The sequence below is a fragment of the Rhinoderma darwinii genome, chromosome 3 (assembly GCF_050947455.1).
Source record: "Rhinoderma darwinii isolate aRhiDar2 chromosome 3, aRhiDar2.hap1, whole genome shotgun sequence".
Taxonomy (NCBI): Eukaryota; Metazoa; Chordata; class Amphibia; order Anura; family Rhinodermatidae; genus Rhinoderma; species Rhinoderma darwinii.
The window spans coordinates 141,918,481-141,942,229 of NC_134689.1; the positions used below are offsets into that span (position 1 = coordinate 141,918,481).

Sequence of the window (23,749 nt, forward strand, 5' to 3'; positions counted from 1 at the left end):
ATAGGCTACCATGTAACTCATGGTCACATTTAGGCTGGATTCACACGAGCACATTACGTCCGTAATGGACGGAACGTATTTCGGCCGCAAGTCCCGGACCGAACACACTGCAGGGAGCCGGGCTCCTAGCATCATAGTTATGTACGATGCTAGGAGTCCATGCCTCTCCATGGAACTACTGTCCCGTACTGAAAACATGATTACAGTACGGGACAGTTGTCCGGCAGCGAGGCAGGGACTCCTAGCATCGTACATAACTATGATGCTAGGAGCCCGGCTCCCTGCAGTGTGTTCGGTCCGGGACTTGCGGCCAAAATACGTTCCGTCCATTAAGGACGTAATGTGCTCGTGTGAATCCAGCCTGAGTCTGGCTCTTTGCAGTGGCATTCTGCTCAGACTAATGGAGTGGTTTCACCCTTTGAAATGCAAATGTTCTAATAGAACATATTGACACGGTTTGACCAGTTGAGACTACGCCTTTTTGTGTCTCCCTCATTTTAGAGAATACATATACTGTATATTCTACTCCTGGACATCCCCTTTAAATTAGATTATAACCAGTGCACACTGTTGATATTCTAGATTGTTAAAGACTTCATGTTTATTCTGAACAACACTATCAGCAAGCCTTTAACTGGCAGGCAGTCTGTTTCTTTTAACTCCTAAGTGACCAGCCTATTTGAGGCCGTAATAAGCAAACAATTTTATTTTTTCGTTTTACCATCTTATTTAAAGTGCTTTAACTTTTTTTTTTTCAGTTGACCAGCCTGTATGAGAACTTGTTCTTTGCGGGATTAACTTTTTTTGGGGTTATGTTTTGTTTTTTTTGTGGTTTCTTTTATGCGCTTAAAATTTTTCGCCGTTCACTGTGCGGTATAAAAAACATGTTACCTGTATGCTATGGGCTGGTACAATTACGGCTATACCAAATATGTATAGGTGTTTTATGTTTTGCTACTTTTGAACTAAAATTAGTTGTTTTATTTCATTGCCGCTTTAGCCATATGTGGGCTTGTTTTTTGCGGGACGAGTTGTAGTCTTCATTGGTACTTTTTCGGGGTACATGGGACTTCTTTAATAACTTGTATTACTTTTTTGAGGGGCAATGAAAAAAAGCAATTTCACAATTTTTTTGCAGGTTTTTTTTACATTTATTTACAGCATTCACCATGCAGTTTAAATTCATGTTAACTTTATTTTTTGGTTCATTACGATCGCGGCGATACCATATGTGTATTTTTATTTATTTTTTTACACTTACTAAATAAACCAAGTTTTTATGGAAAAAAATGTTTTTCTTTTACTGTGTAACTTTTTGAATTTTTATTTCACATGAATTAATGTATTTTTCGGACTATAAGACACACCCATGTTTTAGACAACAGAAAATATGAAAAAATGATTTCCTATTTTGCAAAGAACAAACGATTTGTTAAAAAATTGTTCAGTTTCACCATAACTTTTTTTTTATATTTTTTCATTGATAGAGCGGTGTGAGGGCTTATAGTAGTGAATGGCGGTTACAGAAGCAGCATAGCATGCGAGCTATAATGTTTCCGTAACTACTATTCAGTTCTTTGGAAGTTACGGAAAAAGCGAAGCATAGTGATCTACGCTGTTTCACTAACTCGACCATGTAATCATTAAGTGGCCGGGAGAGCACAAAAAGCTAGAACGAGTTTTAGGAGGCCCTGTTCTAGAGATAGGTGCGGGTCCCAGAGGTGGGACCCGCATCATCAGACATGACCTATCGCGTGGATATGTCATAAATGTCCTCCGGGGGAAAACCCCTATAAATGCTGCTGTCGCTATTGACTGCGGCATTTAACTAGTTTAATGGCCAGGAACAGCGCGATCGCTGTTCCTGGCTGTTAGATCAGCGTGTTAGCTGTAAGGCGCAGCTAACACCTGCAGTGTATCGAGCAGGCTCAGCGCGTGAGCACACTCCAAACATCACCCCCCCCCCCTTGCTCCATTACGTGACGGCACGTCATAGGTCGGGAAAAGGGTTAATTAAGGAAGCGGTCATGGGGTCTGGTGCAGCCGGGCCCACTGACTGCCGACTATAAGACACAGAGTTTTTAGCAAGATTTTATTCTTGCTACAAACTGCGTCTTATAGTCCGAAAAATACGGTACTCATTTTTTCAGTCCCACTAGGGCACTTTACTATGCGATCCTTTGATAGCTTACATGATGCTTGGGTATACTTCGTTTACGCATGCATTATTGCCTGTCCGTGGAAAACTCGCAGGCAATCTATTAGGCCATGCCCCTGGCATATATCCAGGACAGGCCTTGGGGCCTTTGTCAGGCCCCCCCCCCATCTGCCATTGCAGCCAATCGGAGGCCCGCGATCACATTTGCGGGCCACGGATGGGTGATAGAGGGAGCCCTCTCCCTCTGTAAACCAATTAGATTCTTTGGTCAATAGCGACCTCGTCATCTAAGTGGTTAAACGGTCGTGATTGTAGGAAACTTTGAATGCGACTGTTCGAGCAGGAGCCTGGCTTTCATCTGACCAGCTCCAGCCTGTACAGGACACTGTGCAGGACTTGGGCCTTAGGCTATGCCTTTGCCTTTTCACAGCAGCCTAGACTATTAGTGACCGGCATGAAAAGGCATATTAGTGGCCACTAATGGGTAAAATCCGACAGCCATACACAACTATAGTATCTTGAGTAATATAACTATATGCTCTGTTTGCCATGTGTTACAGAACACAGCTGCTATGACAATGAAAGGCCTGAAGGCTCAGCATTCACCATAAACTGTAATACTTTATGAAGTCCTATTCTAACACAATGACTTGGCACACTCTAGTTATTATGCAATTGTGATTTTATGAATATCTGGTTTGCATGTGTAAGAATGTTGTGTTCCCTGTGGATTCACAGTGTAGCACAAGCCTCAAAACAGGATGCTTCATTCAAAGTCAAACAGTGTTTGCCCTTTATTTTCCATATGATGGTGTCCTTTCTACATCAATCTAAGTAACTCACAACCTCTGTCAGTTGTCTAAGGAACTACATCACAAAATTAAAATGGTTGTAACGAAGTTAGGCGCCATGCACACGACCGTATTTTTTCCCTCCCGTAAATACTGGCTTAAATATGGGTCCTTTGTCACACGTTTTTAACCCGTATTTACGGACCCATGCCCGTAAATACGGGTCCGTTGTCACCCGTATTCCACCGGTTGTTACGGACCCATTTCTTTGCTTCTCTTTATTCAAAAATTCAAATCGGGCATGAGCCTGCAGACAGGGGAGTCTCCTAGCAACGCTCCCGTAATTAAGGGTGCACCCACATAGCCACCCGTAATTACTGGTGTCGCATAGACTTCTATGGGCCTTCCAATGCCGTAATTACGGCCTGAAATAGGACATGTTCTATATTTTTCAACGGCCCGGGCACCTTCCCGTGAGCAAACGGGAAGGTACCCGTGGCCAGTAAAAGCCTATGGGCCCGTAATTATGGGCGTTTTTACGTTCGTGTGCATGGGGCCTAACTGTGGAAGAACTAAAATTAATGGTTCATTAACCACAACTACACAGCAATACTAGAATAGTGAATAGGCTGTCCAAATTCAGATGACTAGCCATAAGGCATAGTGAGTAAAATCTTGAAATGATCAAACAGTTTAAGTATCTTATTGTGATCCATTTACTTTCTGTTTGTATAATAATAATCTATCCATTTTAATTGTATAAGGTCATTCCTGGAAAGAGATATGCTGCTCGTGTTGCACCAAATCACCTAAATGTTTACATAAATCTTGCCAACTTGATCCGTGCTAATGAATCACGACTTGAGGAAGCTGATCAATTGTACCGACAAGCAATAAGTATGAGACCAGACTTTAAGCAGGCATACATTAGCAGGTATGGTAATATTGAGTTGATCTGATATGTTTATTGTAATCTTTATTTTTAACACCTACAAGTGTTATTAGATTTCTTCACTATGTATTTCTGCAGAAAAGTCGACATGTAAAGATAGAGCTCATCTCTCCACGAATGGGTAAATCGATCTGCTAGAATGGTACAATACTTTAAAAATGTATAAAAATTAGCTTTCATTTTTAAAGAATTTATTAAGGGGTTGTGCCACAATTAAATATGTTTCTCTGTTTTATCACGCAAAGCATTTTTTTTCAATAATTTAAACCATTAAGCACATAACTAAAACAGATATAGTACGTTACGTATAAAAATCTGAAAGTTAAAAATTTCGGGGGCGTGGCTTAGCGGCATATGTGAGCGGACGCAGGAACCGGAGCTCCCGCTGCCGATATCCTGGTACATATCCTGTGGCTGAATTATCCTAACGGAGACATACCTGTGCGGAGAGGGGAGAAGGAGGAGAATCTGTGGACACGACTTTGGAGCTGTTGGAGGCTGTAATGACCCGTTCCAGAAAGTCTAAGGCGGCAGAGGAAGGTGAGCTGCGCTTACAAGATGGCGCCGACACGTGCATGATGGCAGAGAGCAGGGACTTGAGAGGGGCGGCGGCATCCCGGCTGGAGCGTTTTGCCAGAAAGATGCCGATGAAGGCAGCTGCTGATGGAGAGATGTCAGACGGAGGGAAAAAGCAGACAGGCCACTCAGGGTCTAGGTATGAACCGCTGAGGGCACAGATGGAGTCAGAGGAGGAAGAGAATGGAGAAGATGCTGCAGGCAGCTCAGGAGGAGGGCTGGATCGAGGCTCGCATAGCTTGAATAAGCCGGGACCCACGCTGGCGGATGTTTTTTCGGCGGTGAGCCTGTGTAATTCCACGCTAGCTAAACTTACCTGCCAGGTGGGCGGAATTAAGGAGGATATCTCCATCATACGTCACGATTTACAGAAAGTTTCGGAACGAACAACAGCGGTGGAAGGCAGGGTCAGCGAATTGGAAGACAGAATGCTGCCCATGAGGAGGGATGTAAATGCGGTAGCTGTGGATGTTAATTACCTGTTATCTAAAGCTGATGATCTGGAAAATCGCCTACGTCGAAACAATGTGAGGATGGTGGGGATTCCTGAAAAAGTAGAAAGGTCCAACCCGGATTCATTTTTTGAAAAATGGCTATTGGAGGTGTTTGGTAAGGAGTCGCTGACCCCACTGTTTGCGGTGGAAAGAGCCCATAGAGTACCAACTCGCCCTGGCCCACCTGGACGGCCGCCAAGGCCTGTGTTGGTAAAGTTGCTTCATTATAAAGACAGAGATTTAATTCTTCGGCAAGCCCGGGAAAAGCAAGATATATGGGTGAATGGTGTGAAAGTGTCATTTTACCCAGATTTTTCTGCAGAGGTTCAGAAAAGAAGGATGCAATTTATGGATATTAAACGACGACTGAGGAATCTGCGTGTTCAATATTCAATGCTGTACCCGGCGAAGCTTCGGGTTGCGGCGCTGGGATCCGTACAAATTTTTTGAGAACTCAAAAGATGCGCTGAGATGGCTGGATAGTCACGAAGATCGCCTTCGTCAGGATCGAGGGGAAGATGCGGCGTGATCATCAGGTGGAGGGCTGAAAGGGGGACTCTGATTTTTATGAAAAAAAGAGAAGGATGAGATGCGCAGAGGAATAAGGCACTGTTTTCTGCATTTATTTGTTGTTCTAATGTGGGGCTGCAGTTTATATGTCTATAATGGTGAGAGGAGGAGACAGAGATGTCAGTTTAATTGAAGCATCAGGTATTTGAGTCACAGAAATGCTATATGTCTATTGTGGTAAGGTGGCGGGAGGTTTGAGGTTCTTAAGTTTATATTGCGGGAAGAGATGTATTTCTGCAATGTGAATGGGAAGCTGAATAGTCACATTGGGGGAGGTTTCTTCGCCAGCCCGGGCCCTCTTTGGAGGGTAAGTTTATGTAAAGTTGGGTGGGTTAGGGAAGTGGGTGGAGGGGGGAAAATGTTTTGGAGGGAAAGGGAGTTTGAAATGCAGTATGCTCTGATTAACACTGAATTCAACGGTAATTGCCACTGTCAGTTAAAAGAAATGGCTAGATGGGGGGTAGGGTAAATCTTTTGTCATGGAATATGAGAGGTATGGGGGAGGCAACAAAACGGCGAGCTATATTCGATTTCCTGAAAGGACAGTCTGCTGGAGTGATGGGACTACAGGAAACGCATCTTACCGCTGATACTGTGCAACAGGCACATAGGGCTTGGATTAGGCACAGCTTCCACTCCTTTCACTCCACATACTCGAGGGGGGTTAGTCTCCTGGTTCATAGGGATGTACCTTTTTGCTGTTTGGCTTCCTTTAGAGATGGAGAGGGCAGATATGTAGGGGTACATTGTAAACTGTTTAACTGGGAATGTATAATTGTGGTACTATATGTACCTCCCCCATACTCTGTGGTTCCAATAAGAGAAGTGTTGGAGAGGTTGGCTAGTTGGCCTATGGTTCCGACTATACTAATGGGAGATTTCAACAACGTAATGGATAAAAGGTGCGATAAATTTCCAAAAGGGGGGGGGGGGTAGGAGAGGCTGCTCTGACGCGGTTTGGGAAATACATGACGGAGGTTGGATATGCAGATATTTGGCGGGCAAAATGGCCCTCTACTACGCAATATTCTTGTGTGTCATCTACCTATGGGTCATTATCCAGAATAGATCTGATGTTTAGTAACGGGTTAGGGATTGAGGGGGTGGAAGGGGTGGAATATCTACCAAGGTCATTGTCTGATCACTCCCCGATGATACTGAAGGTTCGAACCAGCCCACAGATGGGGGGGCTAAGACTGCACTGGAGGCTAAATCCGTTCTGGATACACCTAGTGGGGGAGGAGATAATAAATACAAGCCTGCAGGAGTACTTTGAGTTTAATAAAGGTACGGTTCCTATAGATATCCTATGGGACGCTATGAAAGCAAATATAAGGGGGGTGTATATTCGGGAGATCACGATCATAAAGAATAAATCAAGACAGGTGGGAGAACATCTGAGGGAAAGGGTGACGTTAACTGAGGAGAATCATATTGCTAATAGTACAGTAGAAACTTTGGCCCAGTGGAAGGTCGCCCAAAAACTACTAAAGGAACATCAGCTGGAACAAGCAGCTAATAAAAGGTTGTTTTTGCAACAAAAATACTATGAGGAGGGAGAAATGACGGGTAGATTGTTGGCAAATATGGCTAGGCCTCAGCGGGAGGGTGCGTTCATCCACCAATTGCAGGATAAAGACGGGACACTGGTGGGAGAAACGGGATATACTGGGAGTGTTGAAGTCCTTTTATACTGAGCTGTATCGCACGAGGGTAGATTATCCAGAAGATCTTCTGACAGACTATTTTGCGGAAATGACGTGGGTTACTCTGGGGGAGGAGGAGAGAGAGTGGCTTGAGGAGCCAATTACTTTGGAGGAACTGCAGGAAGCGGTGAGTTCTATGGCAAATGAAAAGGCTCCAGGGATGGATGGAATACCCACTGAGCTGTACAAAACATATGGGGGGGAGCTTCTGCCAGAGTTGTTGGAGGTGTTCCAAGATAGTTTTACCAGGGGGCGATTACCGCAGACTATGTACGAAGCAGCAATAGTGGTCATTCCCAAGGAGGGGAAAGATCGAACAAAGCCAGATTCCTATAGACCAATATCCCTGCTGCCCGCTGATGTTAAAATTCTGGCAAAGGCTCTGGCTAACAGGGTGACAAGAGTGGTAACTAAAGTAGTGGGCCCGGATCAGTCGGGATTCATGCCATCAAGATCTACAGCGATTAATATACGGAGATTATTCTTGAATTTGCAGACAGATGCTGCAGATACGCAGTGTAGAGCAGTGCTGTCCTTAGACGCTGCCAAGGCATTTGACAGCGTGGAATGGGGGTATCTGTGGGCTGTTTTGGAGCGGTTTGGTTTTGGGAGAAATTTTATAACATGGGTAAAATTGTTGTATAAGGAACCGGTGGCTAGAATCAGAGCCAATGGAAGGATGTCAGACTCTTTTAGATTAGGGAGGGGGACACGTCAGGGATGTCCACTTTCCCCGTTACTATTCGCTATAGCGATCGAACCTCTGGCAAACATAGTAAGGCAACATCCGGGTATAGAAGGGTTTCGATGTGGGGACCTGGAGGAACGCATTGCACTATATGCGGATGATATTTTGCTATTCCTGGGAGAGATAGATCGATCACTGCCTATGATAATGACTGTATTGGAACGGTTTGGTAAATTTTCAGGGTTGCAAATTAATTGGAGTAAGTCGGCATTATTGCCACTCAAGTCATTAGAGGGGCCACTGCAGGGGGGGGGAATTGATATACCTTGTGTTAAGGAATTTAAATATCTGGGGATTAAGGTCTCGGCGAGGGTGCAGGATTTTGTCGCACTGAATGTAAAACCATTACTGGACAAACTAAAAGAAAAGACTATAATATGGCTAGGACTACCACTTTCAGCGCTAGGAAGAGCAAACCTGATTAAAATGATTCTGATGCCTCAGGTTCTTTATGTTGTACATAATGCCCCAGTGTGGTTGCCTAAGTACTGGTTCAGGAGAATACATAATCTGTTTAGGGACTTGGTGTGGAAAAGGGGGATCCCCAGGATTAAATTGGAAAAACTACAATTACCAACAGACCAGGGAGGATTGGCTATTCCAAATGCGTGGATATATTATCTAGCAGCCCAAGTGCAACACTTTAAAGGTTGGAAGAATAGGGAAGAGTGGAACTCTAGTGGGAAACTGGTGTATTATTTGAGTCAATGCACGGATATACTAGAGGCCATGGAGTCTCATAAGTTGCGGAGGGAGGCGAAAGGGAAACCAACCTTGCTATTGATACATAGGATCTGGTGGGAATGCAAGAAAATATTGGGCGTTACAGGGTGCTCCAACTATATGCCTCTATGGGACAATCCATACCTATGGGAATTTAGTATCTTGGCTGGCTTCCAGGAATGGGAACAAGCAGGGGTCAGATATGTATACCAGTTGTATGAGGGAGGAAGTCTCAAATTGTTCTCACAATTGCAGGAGGAGTTTGGGCTCCCACATCGGATGTTCTATCAGTATCTCCAGTTGCGTCACGCAGCACAGGCCCAGGGTAGGTCGGTGGACTTGAGCTGCTCCACTATGGGAGCGATGGAACAGGTATTGGGGGCAAAGGACACTAAGGGGATTATCTCTGTGATATATAGTACATTACTTTCCAAATTCCTTGGAGATCCGATGGGGGAGATCAGACGCAAATGGGAAGAAGATGTGGGGACTATAACAGATGAAGAGTGGGAGGAGATACTCGAATCGCCCAAAATGCTGTCCATTAATGTAGCACATAGGCGGTCACAACTTTTTCTCCTGCATAGGGTGTATAGGACACCTAAGGTGTTATGGCAAATGCGGCTTAGGCCAACGAAGGAGTGTCCCAGGTGTTCGTTTGATGGGGCAGACATAAAGCATATGTTCTGGGACTGTCCGATGCTGAATGACTACTGGAAGGAGGTTGGAGGCTTGGTAGCGAGAGTATATGGGAGGGATTTCCCGTTGGAACCTAAGATCTTTATGTTGGGTTGTATGGGGGAGGAGGGAGGAAATGGGGCTGAATTACTGGCTATTAAAAAAGTTTTATACCATGCTAGGAAGCTGATAGCAAAATATTGTCTCAACGCGGATCCCCCGGAGGTGTCTGAACTGGTAGGATATGTTAATCACACGGTGTCGTTAGAACATCGGATATATCTGAAACGTGGGGCAATGCACAAATATGATAAACAATGGGGAAAGTGGATACATAACTATGGTACGGCAGGGAGGTAGGAGGCAGATTGAGGGGACATGATCAGGAGATCGCTTATGAATATATTAGTATGATGCGGGAGAGAAAATGTACGAGCCAGGGAAAGGAGATACTGCGGGGGGGGGGGGGAGTTCGGTTGCAGGGAAGGGGGAGTTATGTTAAATGTAACTGAATATTCTGTACAAAACTGAAAATGTATTGATTGTTGGAATTGACTAGATATACATGAGATTTATAATGTATGTTGTACTATCAATAAAAACTGGTTTGATTTAAAAAAAAATAAAAAAAATTTCGAATTAGTTTACGGCAGTGTTTAACCCCTTCATGACTGCCATACTGCTATATACGTTCTAACTGCCGATGCCCCATGCATTTAGCACGTGTATAGACGTTGACAGCCTTGAGGGGGTTTAAGAAGAGTGCAGTGCTGCTTCTGTGTGAGCAGTGCTGCACTCTCAAGTCGTCCAGGGCTTTGAGAGCCCCGGTATACACTCCCCCCCCCCCCCCCCCAACCCTCCCACTGTAGATAATGCCACCCACAACTCCCTGTAGGTAGCGCAAAACCCTCTGTACATAGCGCCACCTAAGCTCCCTCCAGCATCGGATTCCCCGGCCAGCGCTCTAGCCGAGGAACACCGCTTTAGATAGTGCCACACCCCCCCCCCCCCCCCGCTGTGGATAGCATCGCACCCCCTACTGTAGATAGCGCCACCTGAACTGACTAGGAGCGGAATCCCTAGTGTCAGATCGCTGAATTAATTTAACAAATCTAGAAAATGAAAGCATCATAAGTCTTGAAAAAAAAACATTTTTAAATTAGTTGTGATATTCAAAGCGGTTTCAAAGATATTATCGTTTAAAGAAGTGCATATCAAAAATGGAAAATTTGACCTGGACACAGGGGTATCACAGGGGTATCAATGACCCTTGGTCATGAAAGGCTTAAACTGCGTCTGAATCCGTGCTAAAAATCGCCTCAAATGATTTCAATTGGATGCAGAGCGTTTTTTTTTTTTTGTTTTTGTTTTTTTCCTCTTAAATCAATGGAAAGCAGAAAAAAAATGTCTCTTTTTTTTGGCGCAGTTTTTGCATTTGATTCAATCAAAAAAAAAGTCTCAAATTAAAGCGCAGAAGAATAGCGTTTAAACACTAGCATTTCAAAATCTGCATCAAAAATCCTGAAGGAAGTTTGAGGCAGATTTTTTTTCTACCTGACAAAAAAACTTTCTGATTATTCTCAAATTAAGTCAAATATAGAAAAAACGAACATGAATGACGGGCTGCGTATAAAACGAGAGGGAAGGGGAAAACTCCCTTACAAGCCCAAAAGTAACCTAATGGTATATATAAACGGGGTACCGTCCCTCACAAGGGCAACCTCACTTAGAAACTTTCCTATGTCTAAGGGTCATTTTATACGGGCCAATAGGAGTTGTGAAATCGAGCGCCAACCAACAAGACGGCGCTAATTTGCCCCTTCACAAGGAGCAGTAATTGGATATGTATGGGAACGAGTGATCGTTGCTACTTTCCATCATGTCGGCAGCATGTCTCCCTGTTTATACAGGAAGATGTGCTGCCGACAACAATAATATTTCAGGCTGCATAACCGATGCGATCAGCTGTTGAATGAACGTTTGCTCGTTCATCGGCTGATCGTTGCCCTGTTTACAAGGGGCAATGATTGGGAACGAGCGTTCATATGCCAGATCGTTGGCCTGTGTAAGAAGGACTTAATAGAGAGGTTCTACCTCTTGCCAACCTAGCCTGTCTGTGTATTATCTTTCCCATAGTGGTGATAGCTGATCACTAACCTGGCTTTTATTTTAAAAGGGGCTGTGTTCTGAAATCAACCACTTTAAGTCACATATATCCCCTGTCACTCCCTGGAACAATAAGTAAAATACAGATAGTTTACCCCAAAAAAATCCCCTAGCAATTGGGTGCATCAGGGTCCATGGGAGGTGTAATCGTATCAGCAGTGCTATAGATGTATTAGGCACCCTACTGTTGGAGCACCATCTGCCAGCTACAATAACCGCACCTCTGCTTGGGATAACAAGCTGTTTCACACTCATTGGTCATAAGCAAGTTTAAGCACATTAGAGAAGCCAGACCGTGACAATTAGTTGACTTACCATGATGGCTTCATTTTTAGATGGGGTTGTTGGAACAACCTCATTAACGTGCATTGTCCAGCAGAATTGTGAATTCAGCTCTGGGCTATAATACAGGCTGTAACGGAGGACCAGTCCTTAAGAAGTAGAGCAATGTATTTTCAATTTTTTTTTAATGTAAATTATTTCTGGATGTTAACAGTAAAATGCTGGCTTAACATAAACTCACACTTAAAAGCTACTCCACACTGATAAATCTGTCCCAATGTGTTTACGGAAACAAAAAAAGGAAATGTTTATATTGAAGTGCCCAGTTGCAATTAAATGACTGACTTCTATATTCAACATATTATGCCAGGTTACGCTATGTAGTTATTGCTTCTACTTGACAAGGCGCTATTACTTCTGTCCAGGTTTTGTATATATTGCATGTTTGCCACCATTCAATAAAGTCTATCTCTGCTTTTATAGGGGAGAGTTACTTTTGAAAATGAACAAACCTTTAGAAGCTAAAGAAGCTTATCTTAGAGCTTTGGAACTCGACGGGATGAATGCAGACTTATGGTACAATCTTGCAATAGTTTATATTGAACTGAAGGATCCAAGCGAAGCCTTGAGAAACTTTAATCAAGCACTGGATCTAAATCCCCAGCATAAGCTTGCATTGTTTAACTCTGCTCTACTCATGCAGGAATCCGGTATGTTTCTAGTCTGACTCTAATTCTGTACCTTTTATGTTTTGATATGGAAAAGCATTGGCTATGCTATTAAATAACTGACTTTTGTGGGTAAAGAAAAATGTCTCTAGCTAAGTTGGCTCATAAAGGTAGCAGTCAGTTTATTTACATTCAGAATTACTTCCTGTACTAAATACATCTGTAGAAGGCTAAGAAAAGAAAGCATAAAGCCTTGAGTATTGCCCAATGCTGCTACGGTATGCCATGCTGCTACAGTAGCAGACCTATAAACTGTAAAATTCCACTCCAAAATAAGCTGCACATGGCAGGGCTTTAGATATGACGACTGATATCAATGTCGTTTAGGCTCTGTTCATATCTGCTCCATCGCAGACTCCGTCAAAGTTGACGTGAAATATATTGCATTCTTTTCTGGATATTTGGATATATTGGAAACATCAGTTTTAAATTTATGCTTCTGCAATTATTTATTCCTCAGATTATTCTAGCATATGGATAACAAGGATAACAACCAGCAATTTGATTTCCTTTCTTGTGTTTTGCTTTTTTTTAACCAATATTTTGCTCTGACTTTGCTTATTAGCTTTTGTTTAGTACTATTTAAGAATTTGACAATAATTTTAGAATACCACTACAGTTTGATGTAGACCACATATATTCTCTGTTCCGGTCATGGAGTCAAAGGAGGGAGATGTGAACCTTCTGTGTTGCTAACGGATGTGATTTGGGGCTAATCCAGGGAGCGAATTCTAAGGGATTCCCTGGTATTCACCCTTTTAACCTCCGTACAGAGATGTGGCCTTCGCTGCTGGGAATCCCCAGGTCGGTACCCTTGGAGTAGTTGCTGTGTACAGGACTGAGAATACCGATTCATGGTAGCAGGTAGTCTGACTACCTGGCTAAGTAGGGTCAGCACTGTAAGACTACGATCACACTGTGTGGATATGCTGCAGAAAGGTAAACAGCATATCCGCCCTGGCAGCCGCAGGGAATTCCAGCCGAAGAACTGCATCAAATTGTGGTGCAGTTTTTCGGCCGGATTGTCCACTGCGGAAAACTTAGTCTCTGACATTCTGCAGCCTGGCCTCCCGGGATGACGTTTCATCCTATGTGACCGCTGCAGCTTGTGATTGGCTGCAGCGGTCACATGGGGTGAAACGTCATCAGAGGCCGCCGTCCTGGACGAAGAAACACTGAATTCTGGGTAAGTATGAGATTTTTTTTTTCGGAGTTGCAATTTTTGCACTGCAAAAAAACACATCTGCTATTTGTTGCAGGTTTTACCTCCCCATTGAATTCAATGGGGGAAAACTCACAACAAAAAAAACAGCAATTACGCAAATACAATTGACATGCTGCAGATTAAAAAAAACGCACCGCAGAACAATTTCTGAAAGTTTTTTTCCGCTTATCGTTTATTTGTTTAAATCTCATCAACTCTGCTGCTACTGTGTTATGCGGCTGATTTTCCTCAACTAAATCCTTTTACAGAAAATCCACCATTTTTACGTTACTTGTGTACTTCTCCCACCTGCCCTGATCTTCTGCCAGTCCTAGGAGTTTAGTCAACACAGAGACTGGTAGAAAGTCAGGGCAGGCAGCAGAAATAAACGTAGTCGGGTAACAAGCTGGGTCGATAGTGAGGAATACAAAACAGCAGTACTCCAATGCAGAATACAGGACCAAATTAAGCAAATTGGTCTGGCAAAGACTAAGGCCCCATGTACACGAACGTGTTTTTGCGGCCGCAATTCACCCGCAAATCTGCGGGTGAATTGCGGACCCATTCATTTCTATGGGCCTATGCACACGACCATGGTTTCCACGTGCATTGGCCGGAAACCTGCAAAAAGCTAGGACAAGTCATCATTCGGTCAGCGTTTGCGTTTTGGGCTCATTGAAGTCAATGTGTGCACGGACGGTGATTTTCCTTGGGGGCATAGTAGGTATAAAAACTGTGTTGCATAGCAATGGTGTTCTATCAGTGACTCCAGCGATGCGCACTGATCGACTGGGGTCTTACCGAAGCATGGGAGGTGCGTAACAGCGTGGTTTGAGCTGTTTGTGACCATTCTACATTCTGTGTGCACTCAAATTCTGATTTTACTGAAATTCAGCCTTTATCTTCAATCGTATTTTTATTTTTATTTTTATTTTATTTTTAAATATGTAACATGTTTATTAATGCCTTTTTCTTCAAAATTTATATATATTTTTTTTTTTCTTAAGGCAACCCCAAATTGCGACCTGAGGCTAAGAAAAGACTTTTGACTTATGTTGAGGAAGAGCCGCTTGATGCAAATGGGTATTTTAATTTGGGTATGTTGGCCATGGATGAGAAGAATGATTTAGAAGCTGAAAAGTGGATGAAAAAAGCAATACAATTACAGCATGGTTTCCGGAGTGCCCTCTTCAACTTGGCCCTTCTCTACTCTCAGACTGCTAGGGAATTGGATGCTCTACCAGTCTTGGAGGAGCTGCTGCGGTACTACCCTGACCACATTAAAGGCCTTATCCTTAAAGGAGACATCCTCATGAATCAGAAGAAAGACACTAAAGGGGCCAAGAAATGTTTTGAACAAATTCTAGAAATGGATCCCAATAATGTACAAGGAAAACATAACCTTTGTGTGGTTTATTTTGAAGAGCGAGATCTTTTAAGAGCCGAGAGGTGCCTTGTTGAAACACTGGCCTTAGCCCCTCATGAGGAATATATTCAGCGACATCTCAGCATAGTGCGCAACAAAATTATGTCACTAAATGCTGCTGGGCAGACTAGTCCATCGGCAGGTGTCCAGACATTGCCCCAAGGACAAGAACAGGAGAATGATTCAAAAGGCAAAAAAAAAACTCCGTTTGAAAAATTTAAAGTAGAGAAAGATATACCAAAAATAAATCCACCCACAAAAAGAAAAAATATAGAACAAGTAAAGACTAAAAGTCAACAAGAGAAAAATAGTGACAAAGAAATAAAGCAAAAATCCACAAAAGAAATCAAAGACATTGAAAATAAAAGAGTTGCTGCTTTGAAGCGCTTAGAGGAGATAGAGCGTATTTTAAGTGGAGAATAAGCTGAAGAACATCTGTCAGACTGAAATAGGGTGTGCTAAAACTTTATTTTTCATGTATTCTATACTGCAGAGCCATAAGCACATCTGGGTGAACATGAAAGCTAGTTAAATAAATAACCGTGTAGGTATTCAACACTACTGAACAAAATTGCAGAATACCTTGCCTACTCCAAATACAGTTTTATATTATACAACATGAAAGCACGGTATACTTTTTGTACTTGTTTAAAAAAAAAAACACTTTTTTTTTTTCTATACTTTATCATTGATATTATCAATTACTAGAAATGTACATATGAAATTTGTAAAACTCTACACAATGACGCTTTACAGCAGGGCTGTTGCACTGATACAGTATATGGACTATGGGCCCCCAATGCTATTGACCTCTTTTTGTTTTAAGGTGTGTTTTAACAGAATCAGAGCATTTTATTGTATTCTTGCTTCATCTTTTTCTTGTCTGGGATTGCAATAACATCTTGGGTATTTGTGTTTATCACATCATAGTTTTTTTATGTTGATCTTGACAACAGCCTGATCTAGTAGTAAGCAGTGACATGCTATCTCCTCTGATTGCATTCATGTCCGTAGGTCCCACAATGTCACACAAGCAGTAGTATGATGTGTAAATTATAGCAAGACAGTCGTCTCTGTGTTAGGAAGTGAGAGGAATTTCACCCCTAATAGAGCAGTATACTGTATCAAAGTTATTTTTCAAGCAAAATTCCTGTCCCCTTTTTACTGGCAGCATTGTAGGATGATAGTAAAGTAAAATCAAAATGAATAATTTTTATGTTCGGTATGTCACATAATGCATCATAGCCACATTGTTCTAATCCTTCGCCTACAGAAAGCTTTCCAGAGCTTAGCCTTTGCGTGATTGTCACCCTTTTGTGAGTAGCTTTTGTGGTAGAAGGAAACATAGGAGTGTGTTGTATGAAACTTCCATTTTTAGACTATTTGACCATTCATGCAGCAGATGGAACGGGTACACATATGTCCAATGAAGTTTGCCTCCAGCATGGTACACAAATGCCGGAGGGAAGCTTTTCTATAGCAGCAGTTCTGACATCTGTTGCATCTGTTTTAACGCCAGATATCTACATTTACCAGACAGCAGCTGGGTTTTTTTTTCCGGCGATTGGTGCACAAAATGTCATTGATTGTCTCCGGCTCAGGCTAAAACAACTGATCGGATGCAACTGATATACAATGCATTTGGAAAGTCTTCAGACCCTTTCAATTTTTTCACATTTTGTTACGTTGAGGCCTTGTGCTAAAATAAAATAAATTTATTTTCAAAAAAATTATAATTTCCCCCATCATTCTGCACTCAATACCCCATAATGACAAAGTGAAAGCAGAATGTTCACAATGTTTGCCAATATATTAAAAAGGCAAAACTAAAATATTGCTTTGACATAAGTGTTCAGGTCCTTTACTCCGTACATAGTTGAAGCACCTTTGGCAGCATAACGTCCTCTAGTCTTCTTGGTTATGATGCCACGAGATTTGCACACCTGAATATGGGTATTTTCTGCTATTCTTCTATGCAGAGCCCCCCAAGCTCTGTCAGGTTGAACAGGGACCGTCGGTGGACAGCCATTTTCAGAGCTGTTCGATTAGGGACAACTCTGAATGTCCCTTGAGTGGCCCAGCCAGAGCCCTGTCTTGAACCAGAACACCTCATGTGTTGTCTTGGCTGTGTGCTTAGGGTCATTGTCTTGTTGGAAGGTGAACCCTCAGCCCAGTCTGAGGTCCAGATCACTCTGGATCATGTTTTCATTAAGAATATCTCTGTACTTCATCTTTCCCTCAACCCTGACCAGTCTGCCGTTCCCAGCTGCTGAATAACACCCCCACAGCATGATGCTGCCACCACCATGCTTCACTATAGGGATGGTAATGGGCAGGTGATGATCAGTTTCCTCCTGACATGATGCTTTAGAATTGAGGCCAAAAAGTTATTTCTTGGTTTCATCAGACCACAGAATCTTGTTTCTCAGTCTGAGTGTCCTTAGGTGCTTTTTTGGCTTTCATGTGTCTGTTACTGAGGAGAGGCTTCTTTCTGGCCACTCTGCCATAAAACACAGATTTGTGGAGTGGTGCAGTGATGCTACTGAAAGTTTATTCGATCTGCACTACACACTGGATCTTTGGAGTTCAGCCAGAGTGACCATTGGGTTCTTGGCCACCTCTCTTACCAAGGCCCTTCTTTCCAAATACTTTGTTTGATGGAGTAGCCAGCTCTAGGAAGAGTTCTGGGTTTAAACTTCTTCCATTCAAGAATTATGGAGGGTATTGTGTTCTTGGGAACTTTCAGCGCAGCAGAAATTATTTTGTACCCTTCTCCAGATCTGTGCCTCCACACAATCCTGTCACTACAGTTCTTTCCTCCAGGGGTGTGTCTTTCCAAATCATGTCCAATCAGATGAATTTACCACAGGTGGACTCCAATCAAGGTGTAGAAACATTTTAAAGATCTAGAGAAATGACCTAGAGATAAATTTCAAGTGTCCTAGCAAAGAATCTAAATACTTATGTCCATGCAAAATTTGAAATTTTAATATGCAAAAATGTCATAAATTCGGTTTTCACTTTGTCATTATGGGGTATTGAGTGCAGAATTATGGGGACATTTTTTTTTATTTTAGCACAGGGCCTCAACATAACAAAATGTGAAAAAAGTGAAAGGGTCGAAGACTTTCGAATGCACTGTATGTGAAGCCAGCCTTAAAAGGAAGTTTGATCTTTTGTTGATAAAGACTGATGTACCAATGGACAAACTATATCTCCAAATTTAGAAAGTTGTACTTTAAAATTACATCGGAAGATTGTGTTAAAAGAAACATCTCTACTCTCCCGGTGCTGTAAGTTCGGTTTAGCAGAATTACAAGTGTAATTCTGATGTAACACTTCAAACCGCTAAACAAAAGTACAATACCCCTGTCTAAACCAGGCTAAATACGGAGTACTGACTGCCATCTTCACTTGCGAAATTAGAAAAAAGCCCTGTGGTGTATTAACAAGATGCGCTACAAGCACTTCTATCCTGTAGGGGTTACCACTCCCGTCTCCATTAAAGCATGGTGATCCATTTCTAGGCAGCCATCCAGACTCATTTGCTTAAAGCGTTTCCATTTTATTGACATTGATACATTTTGTTAATGTGTAAAATGTATAGGTAATTATACATAAAGGTCTTCAGTATTTATTCTTTAATAAATATGAGCTGTTTGGCAATTCTGATATAATTTTGTGTCCAGACTGCTTGTACTTGATAAAAAAATTTGGGATGTTTAAATATATAAACCAGAAACAAACACATGTGGTTAGAAATGTCCTCTTCTGCAAGTTATATCAATTGTTAGACCACCAATTACTCTTTCAGCGCTGTTCTTCCATCTGTAACTGTGGGAATGAAGTCGCAGCAATTTAGGATTGTATTGAGAACAGTTTGTTTCTGAAACTGCATCAAGTATACACAAACACTACATTGCCTTCTCCCTTTTTGGAATGGTACAAAAGGGCAAAGCACTCTTATTCTGCAGTAGGTTGGTAAACTGACAGGCCATATGTTCCCCGGACAGTGGATGCAGCTCTTGGGAAGAAAACTTTCAAACATACTAAACATGGATTTTTTTTTTTTCTTTAAGTTGGTGGTGCATATCTGCCAAAAATGACCAGTGTCTTGAGTCAAGGAAAGCTTATTATCTCCCTGGTTTAAACTAGTGGGTGCGAAGAGCTTTCACCATACAGGTCCCAGCATATAGTTTAGGAGGCTGAATATTGTAACATTTTTGTATGAAAACCCTTTAGAGGGGCACATGTTTAAGTCCAGTGTGTTTATAAAAGCCCTGCCACCACCTCTCCCTGTCCACTCCTCCCTGTTGAGTGTTGAGTAGAGAGGCAGTTTTTCTTAAAATTCTGCTTCACTCTTAAAAGTCTATTGTACTTACTATCGAGGCCTTTTTTCATTTGCTGTGTTCTGAGTTGCACACTTGGGAGTTCTGACTACTGATAGTCCTTTACTTAATTTTTAGAACAGAGGTTAAAGCATTTAATGTGTTTTTATTAAGTTAATTACAGATAATAGCTTAAAGGTGATTTTGTAAAAACCACAAGGTACATTTAATTAAATAAAATATATTCTAAGGACTGTTTAGCAAATATTACCTTTTTGTTTTGGAAATTCCTAGAAGATGTGCTTTAAAAGCTTCTTTTGTGGACTAGCTTGGAATGTTGTCAAGTAGTAATTTAACAGATCTTTAATATTCTGGACTTAAAGGGTTATTCCCATTTTGTAAAGCATAGCATATCGCTAGAATATGCCATCAATGGGGGGCCAACCTCTGGGACCCCACCGATCCAGAGAATAAAAGGTCCCCCAGTGCATTCTAATTTTGAACAGTCTTTAAAAAGTGGAAATGCACTTTAAAGTGTTGCAAAAATAAATTTGTTTTCCTCAATATTTGTCTCTATATTGGCATTGTGTGTTCTGCTAGAATGAACAGAGGGAGTAACACTGTCTGGCAGCAGGGGTGCTGTTGGGATTCTAAGTCCCCTTGGCTCTGGGCCACAAGCACAGCAACTGAGACAATCTCAGCTGCACTCAAGTGGGCAGTTAAAAAACAAAACAAAAAAACTCCGCTTTCCAAATGCCCTCAGTGAGTGTACGATGTGTCTTGCTACTTAAAAAAAAAAAAAAAAAAACCTGTGCCTAATGGGTGGAGTTCAGGTACCAAGACTAAACTAGAAAGGGGATAGACCATTAAACTAATCTACAAAAAGAATAAGACGTGGTTTGCATATCCAATATTTTACAGTGATCTATTGCTGTATAATTTTCCAAATTGAACATGTTAATCAAACTGTAAAAGCATTTTTAAAGTCAGTCTCTACAACTAAACTTGGTGCAGGTCTGCACCATGACCCAGGAGTCTTTAATTAGCATGAGACTGCATAAGGGTTTCTACCTATTTGCCCTCAATTTTCCCACTGAAACCACATGGAAAGGTGAGGTTTTTTTTTAAATCTATTCACAGGGTTTGGGTGCTGTGTGGTCTTAGGTGCTGAGCCTGTAAGGGGGGGTCAGGCCAAGAGTCCAGGACGAATTAGCCTGTCAGCAGGGGTGCGGTTGGGCAGATTTGCTGCTCACACTGCAGGTGCTGTGTAACGGTGGCAGTGGCTACCATGCAGTGCTGCACCAAATAGAGTAGGTACCCACTTAAGAGGTCGCCGTGAACTGTCAAGGTGGGCATATACAGTTTGATCAAAATGTATACTTAGAACCTCCTTTTCATGTTTATACATTTTTTACTTATTTTGAATAAAAAATAAAAAATGTTGTCCTAGGCTGGATAGTCCCCTTTAGCATTTCAACTTAAAATAGACAGACCTACCTTTACATTCAGTTAAGTCCAGAATTATTTGGACAGTGACACAAGTTTTGGCATTTTAGCTGTTTACCAAAACATATTGAATATACAGTTCTATAATCAATATGGGCTTAAAGTGTAGACCCTCTGCTTTTATTTGCGGGTATTCACATCCTAAATTGAGGAAGGATTTAGGAATTACAGCTCTTTAATATGTAGCTGCCTCTTTTTCAAGGGACCAAAGGTAATTGGGCAATTATCGCAGAAGCTATTTAATGAGCTGCATGGGCTATTCCCTCGTTAATCCATCAATTAAGCTGGTTAAAAGGATCTGGAGTTGATTCCAGGTGTGGCATTTGCATTTGGAAGCTGTTGCTGTGAACCCACAGCATGAGGTCAAAGAGCTCTCAATGCAAGTGAAACAGACCATCGTTGGGCTGAACAAAATGAAGAAATCCATCAGCGAGAGAGCACAAATGTTAGGAGTGGCCAAATCAACCGTTTGGTACATTCTTGGGAGAAAAAAAGTGCATTGGTGATCTTGTGAACTCCAAAAGGCCGGGACGTCCACGGAAGACAACAGTGGTGGATGATCGCACATTCCTTTCCATGGTGAAGAAAAACCCCTTCACAACATCTACCCAAGTGAACACTCTCATGGAAGTAAGTATATCAGTATTTAAGTCTACTATAAAGAGAAGACAATACAGAGGGTTCACAACAAGGCACAAACCATTAATCAGCCCCAAAAATAGAAAGGCCAGATTAGACTTTTCCAAATAACATCTAAAGATGCCAGCCCAGTTCTGGAACAGCATTCTTTGGACAGATGAAACTAAGATCAACCTGTACCAGAATGATGGGAAGATATGGAGAAAGTATGGAACGGCTCATGATCTAAAGCACACCACATCCTCTGTAAAACATGGTGGAGGCAGTGTGATGGCATGGGCATGCATGGCTGACAAAGGTACTGGGTCACTAGTTTATTGATGATGTGACTGAAGCCAGATGAATTCTGAATTGTTCAGGGATATACTTTCTGCTCAGATTCAACCAAATGCAGCAAGGTTGATTGGATGTCTCTTCACCGTACAGATGGGTAATGACCCAAAACGTAGTGTGAAAGCAATCCAGGACAGGTTTCGAGCAGATACTGACTATTACTGACACCGTTGAGTTTAATGGAGCCTGTTAAGTTTTGGGTCTTTTTGATGTCAAGAATAGCTCTGCAGACTACACTATTCTTGCAGTCAAAAATAGCATAAAGCCTAACTGACTTGTTTAGTGTACGTGTAAACAGATCCTGTAGGGATTAGTCGAAAATTACTAATGCTTTATCTGGTCCTACAACTTACATGAACCTCCTAGCTGTCTCTATCTACACATACTCACAAGTTTCAGTACAACTATAGAAACCTGGTTGCGTTTAATACAATTCTGGCATGTAGAAGTTGAAGTTTAGAAGTAGTTACAGTGATGGATATTGTCCAGCCACTCACACGGAGCAGTATTTGCAGGATTCTGGTTTAGTTTTCTTCTCAGAAGACCTATGCAACCTGAGAAAATCATTCTGAACCTGTTCCTGAAATCCCAGTTCACGAGCAAACAAATGTTGATACGTTACTATGGAATAATATGTCCATATTGTTATCTGAGATTTATGTATAGGTGATATCAATAAAGCTTGTAATATATTTAAGGGGCACATACATTTATTTCAACAAGATTACATTAAAGGGTTTTTACAGGATTTATAAAATATATTGAAAGCATGCAGTAGGAAACATACTGGAGGGAGTGTATATCTCACTCAGTTTAAGATGGGTGTCACAGGGCCCGTGAATAGATACCGGCATTGGGCCTGCAGAGGATGGTGTGAACCCACTCTCACCCGGGAGCGGAGTCTAATGGAATTCACCCTTTAACACCTAGAAAGGAATCTGGACTTTACTCTGGGGGTAGCAACCTAGGAATCCCCAGCAGCAGTCTGCCTTAGTGACTGCAGATGTAGTACTACGCATGCTTAAGCTGGCAGACTGTATGCGGGGTCAGATATCTCAGGGCAGGCGGCAAACTGGCACTCCCAATTGGATGGGCAAAAGAGCAGGCGGCAGAGGTTGGTCACTAGTCAGTAGCAAAAGGTCAGGGCATGCTGCAGGCAAGGATAGTCCCACAAAGGAATTCTAGACAAACCGCATGATATAATTAGCAAGCTAGAGGAACCATATTGCTCAGGCAATGATTAAACCATGGAGAGGTCTTTTTATACCCTGGAAAAGCTGGGTGGATAATTAGGTGTGCACTGGCCCTATATATAGGAGAGTCAGCTCGCACTAGGAAGTGCAGAAGTAGAGCGGTGGCGATGGAGAGTCCTACCAGCCTGGAAAGATGCGGCCATAGGATGCTACGGAAAGGTAAGTATATGGGCAAGCGGCAGCTGTTACATGGGGTGAGATAAAGGAGTCCAGGAAAACTGGGCTTCCTCAACAAACCTAGTTGGCTGAGGCTTTTCTAAAATGTGTGTTCTGGGACTAGATTTCTATGGAATGGCAAGTAGGATTTGTAGAGGGATCTGTCATTCCCTTCCCCACTATACTACGGGCATTACCCCTAGCCCCGTTATCTCAGATGATGCGAACGGGCTCATTACTGAGCCATAAAAGCTCTGCAGTTCAGAGAAGGTCAGAGTCTTGGAATCCATAATAGGATAGTGTGGAAAGCCTGATCCAAGGAACACTGTACT

The 23,749-nt window shown here is 42.2% G+C and overlaps 1 protein-coding gene across 1 annotated transcript in view; it reads left to right on the plus strand.

The window, feature by feature from the left end:
- The window catches only part of TMTC3 (transmembrane O-mannosyltransferase targeting cadherins 3), a 144,852-nt gene extending 124,718 nt beyond the window's left edge, over positions 1 to 20,134 (plus strand). Inside the window, exons 12-14 of the mRNA XM_075856804.1 lie at positions 3,714 to 3,883; positions 12,328 to 12,554; positions 14,784 to 20,134. Coding sequence (XP_075712919.1) covers positions 3,714 to 3,883; positions 12,328 to 12,554; positions 14,784 to 15,625 — 1,239 coding nt within the window. The 3' untranslated portion in view covers positions 15,626 to 20,134. The remainder of the gene's footprint in view (positions 1 to 3,713; positions 3,884 to 12,327; positions 12,555 to 14,783) is intronic.
- The last annotated feature ends 3,615 nt before the right edge of the window (positions 20,135 to 23,749 follow it).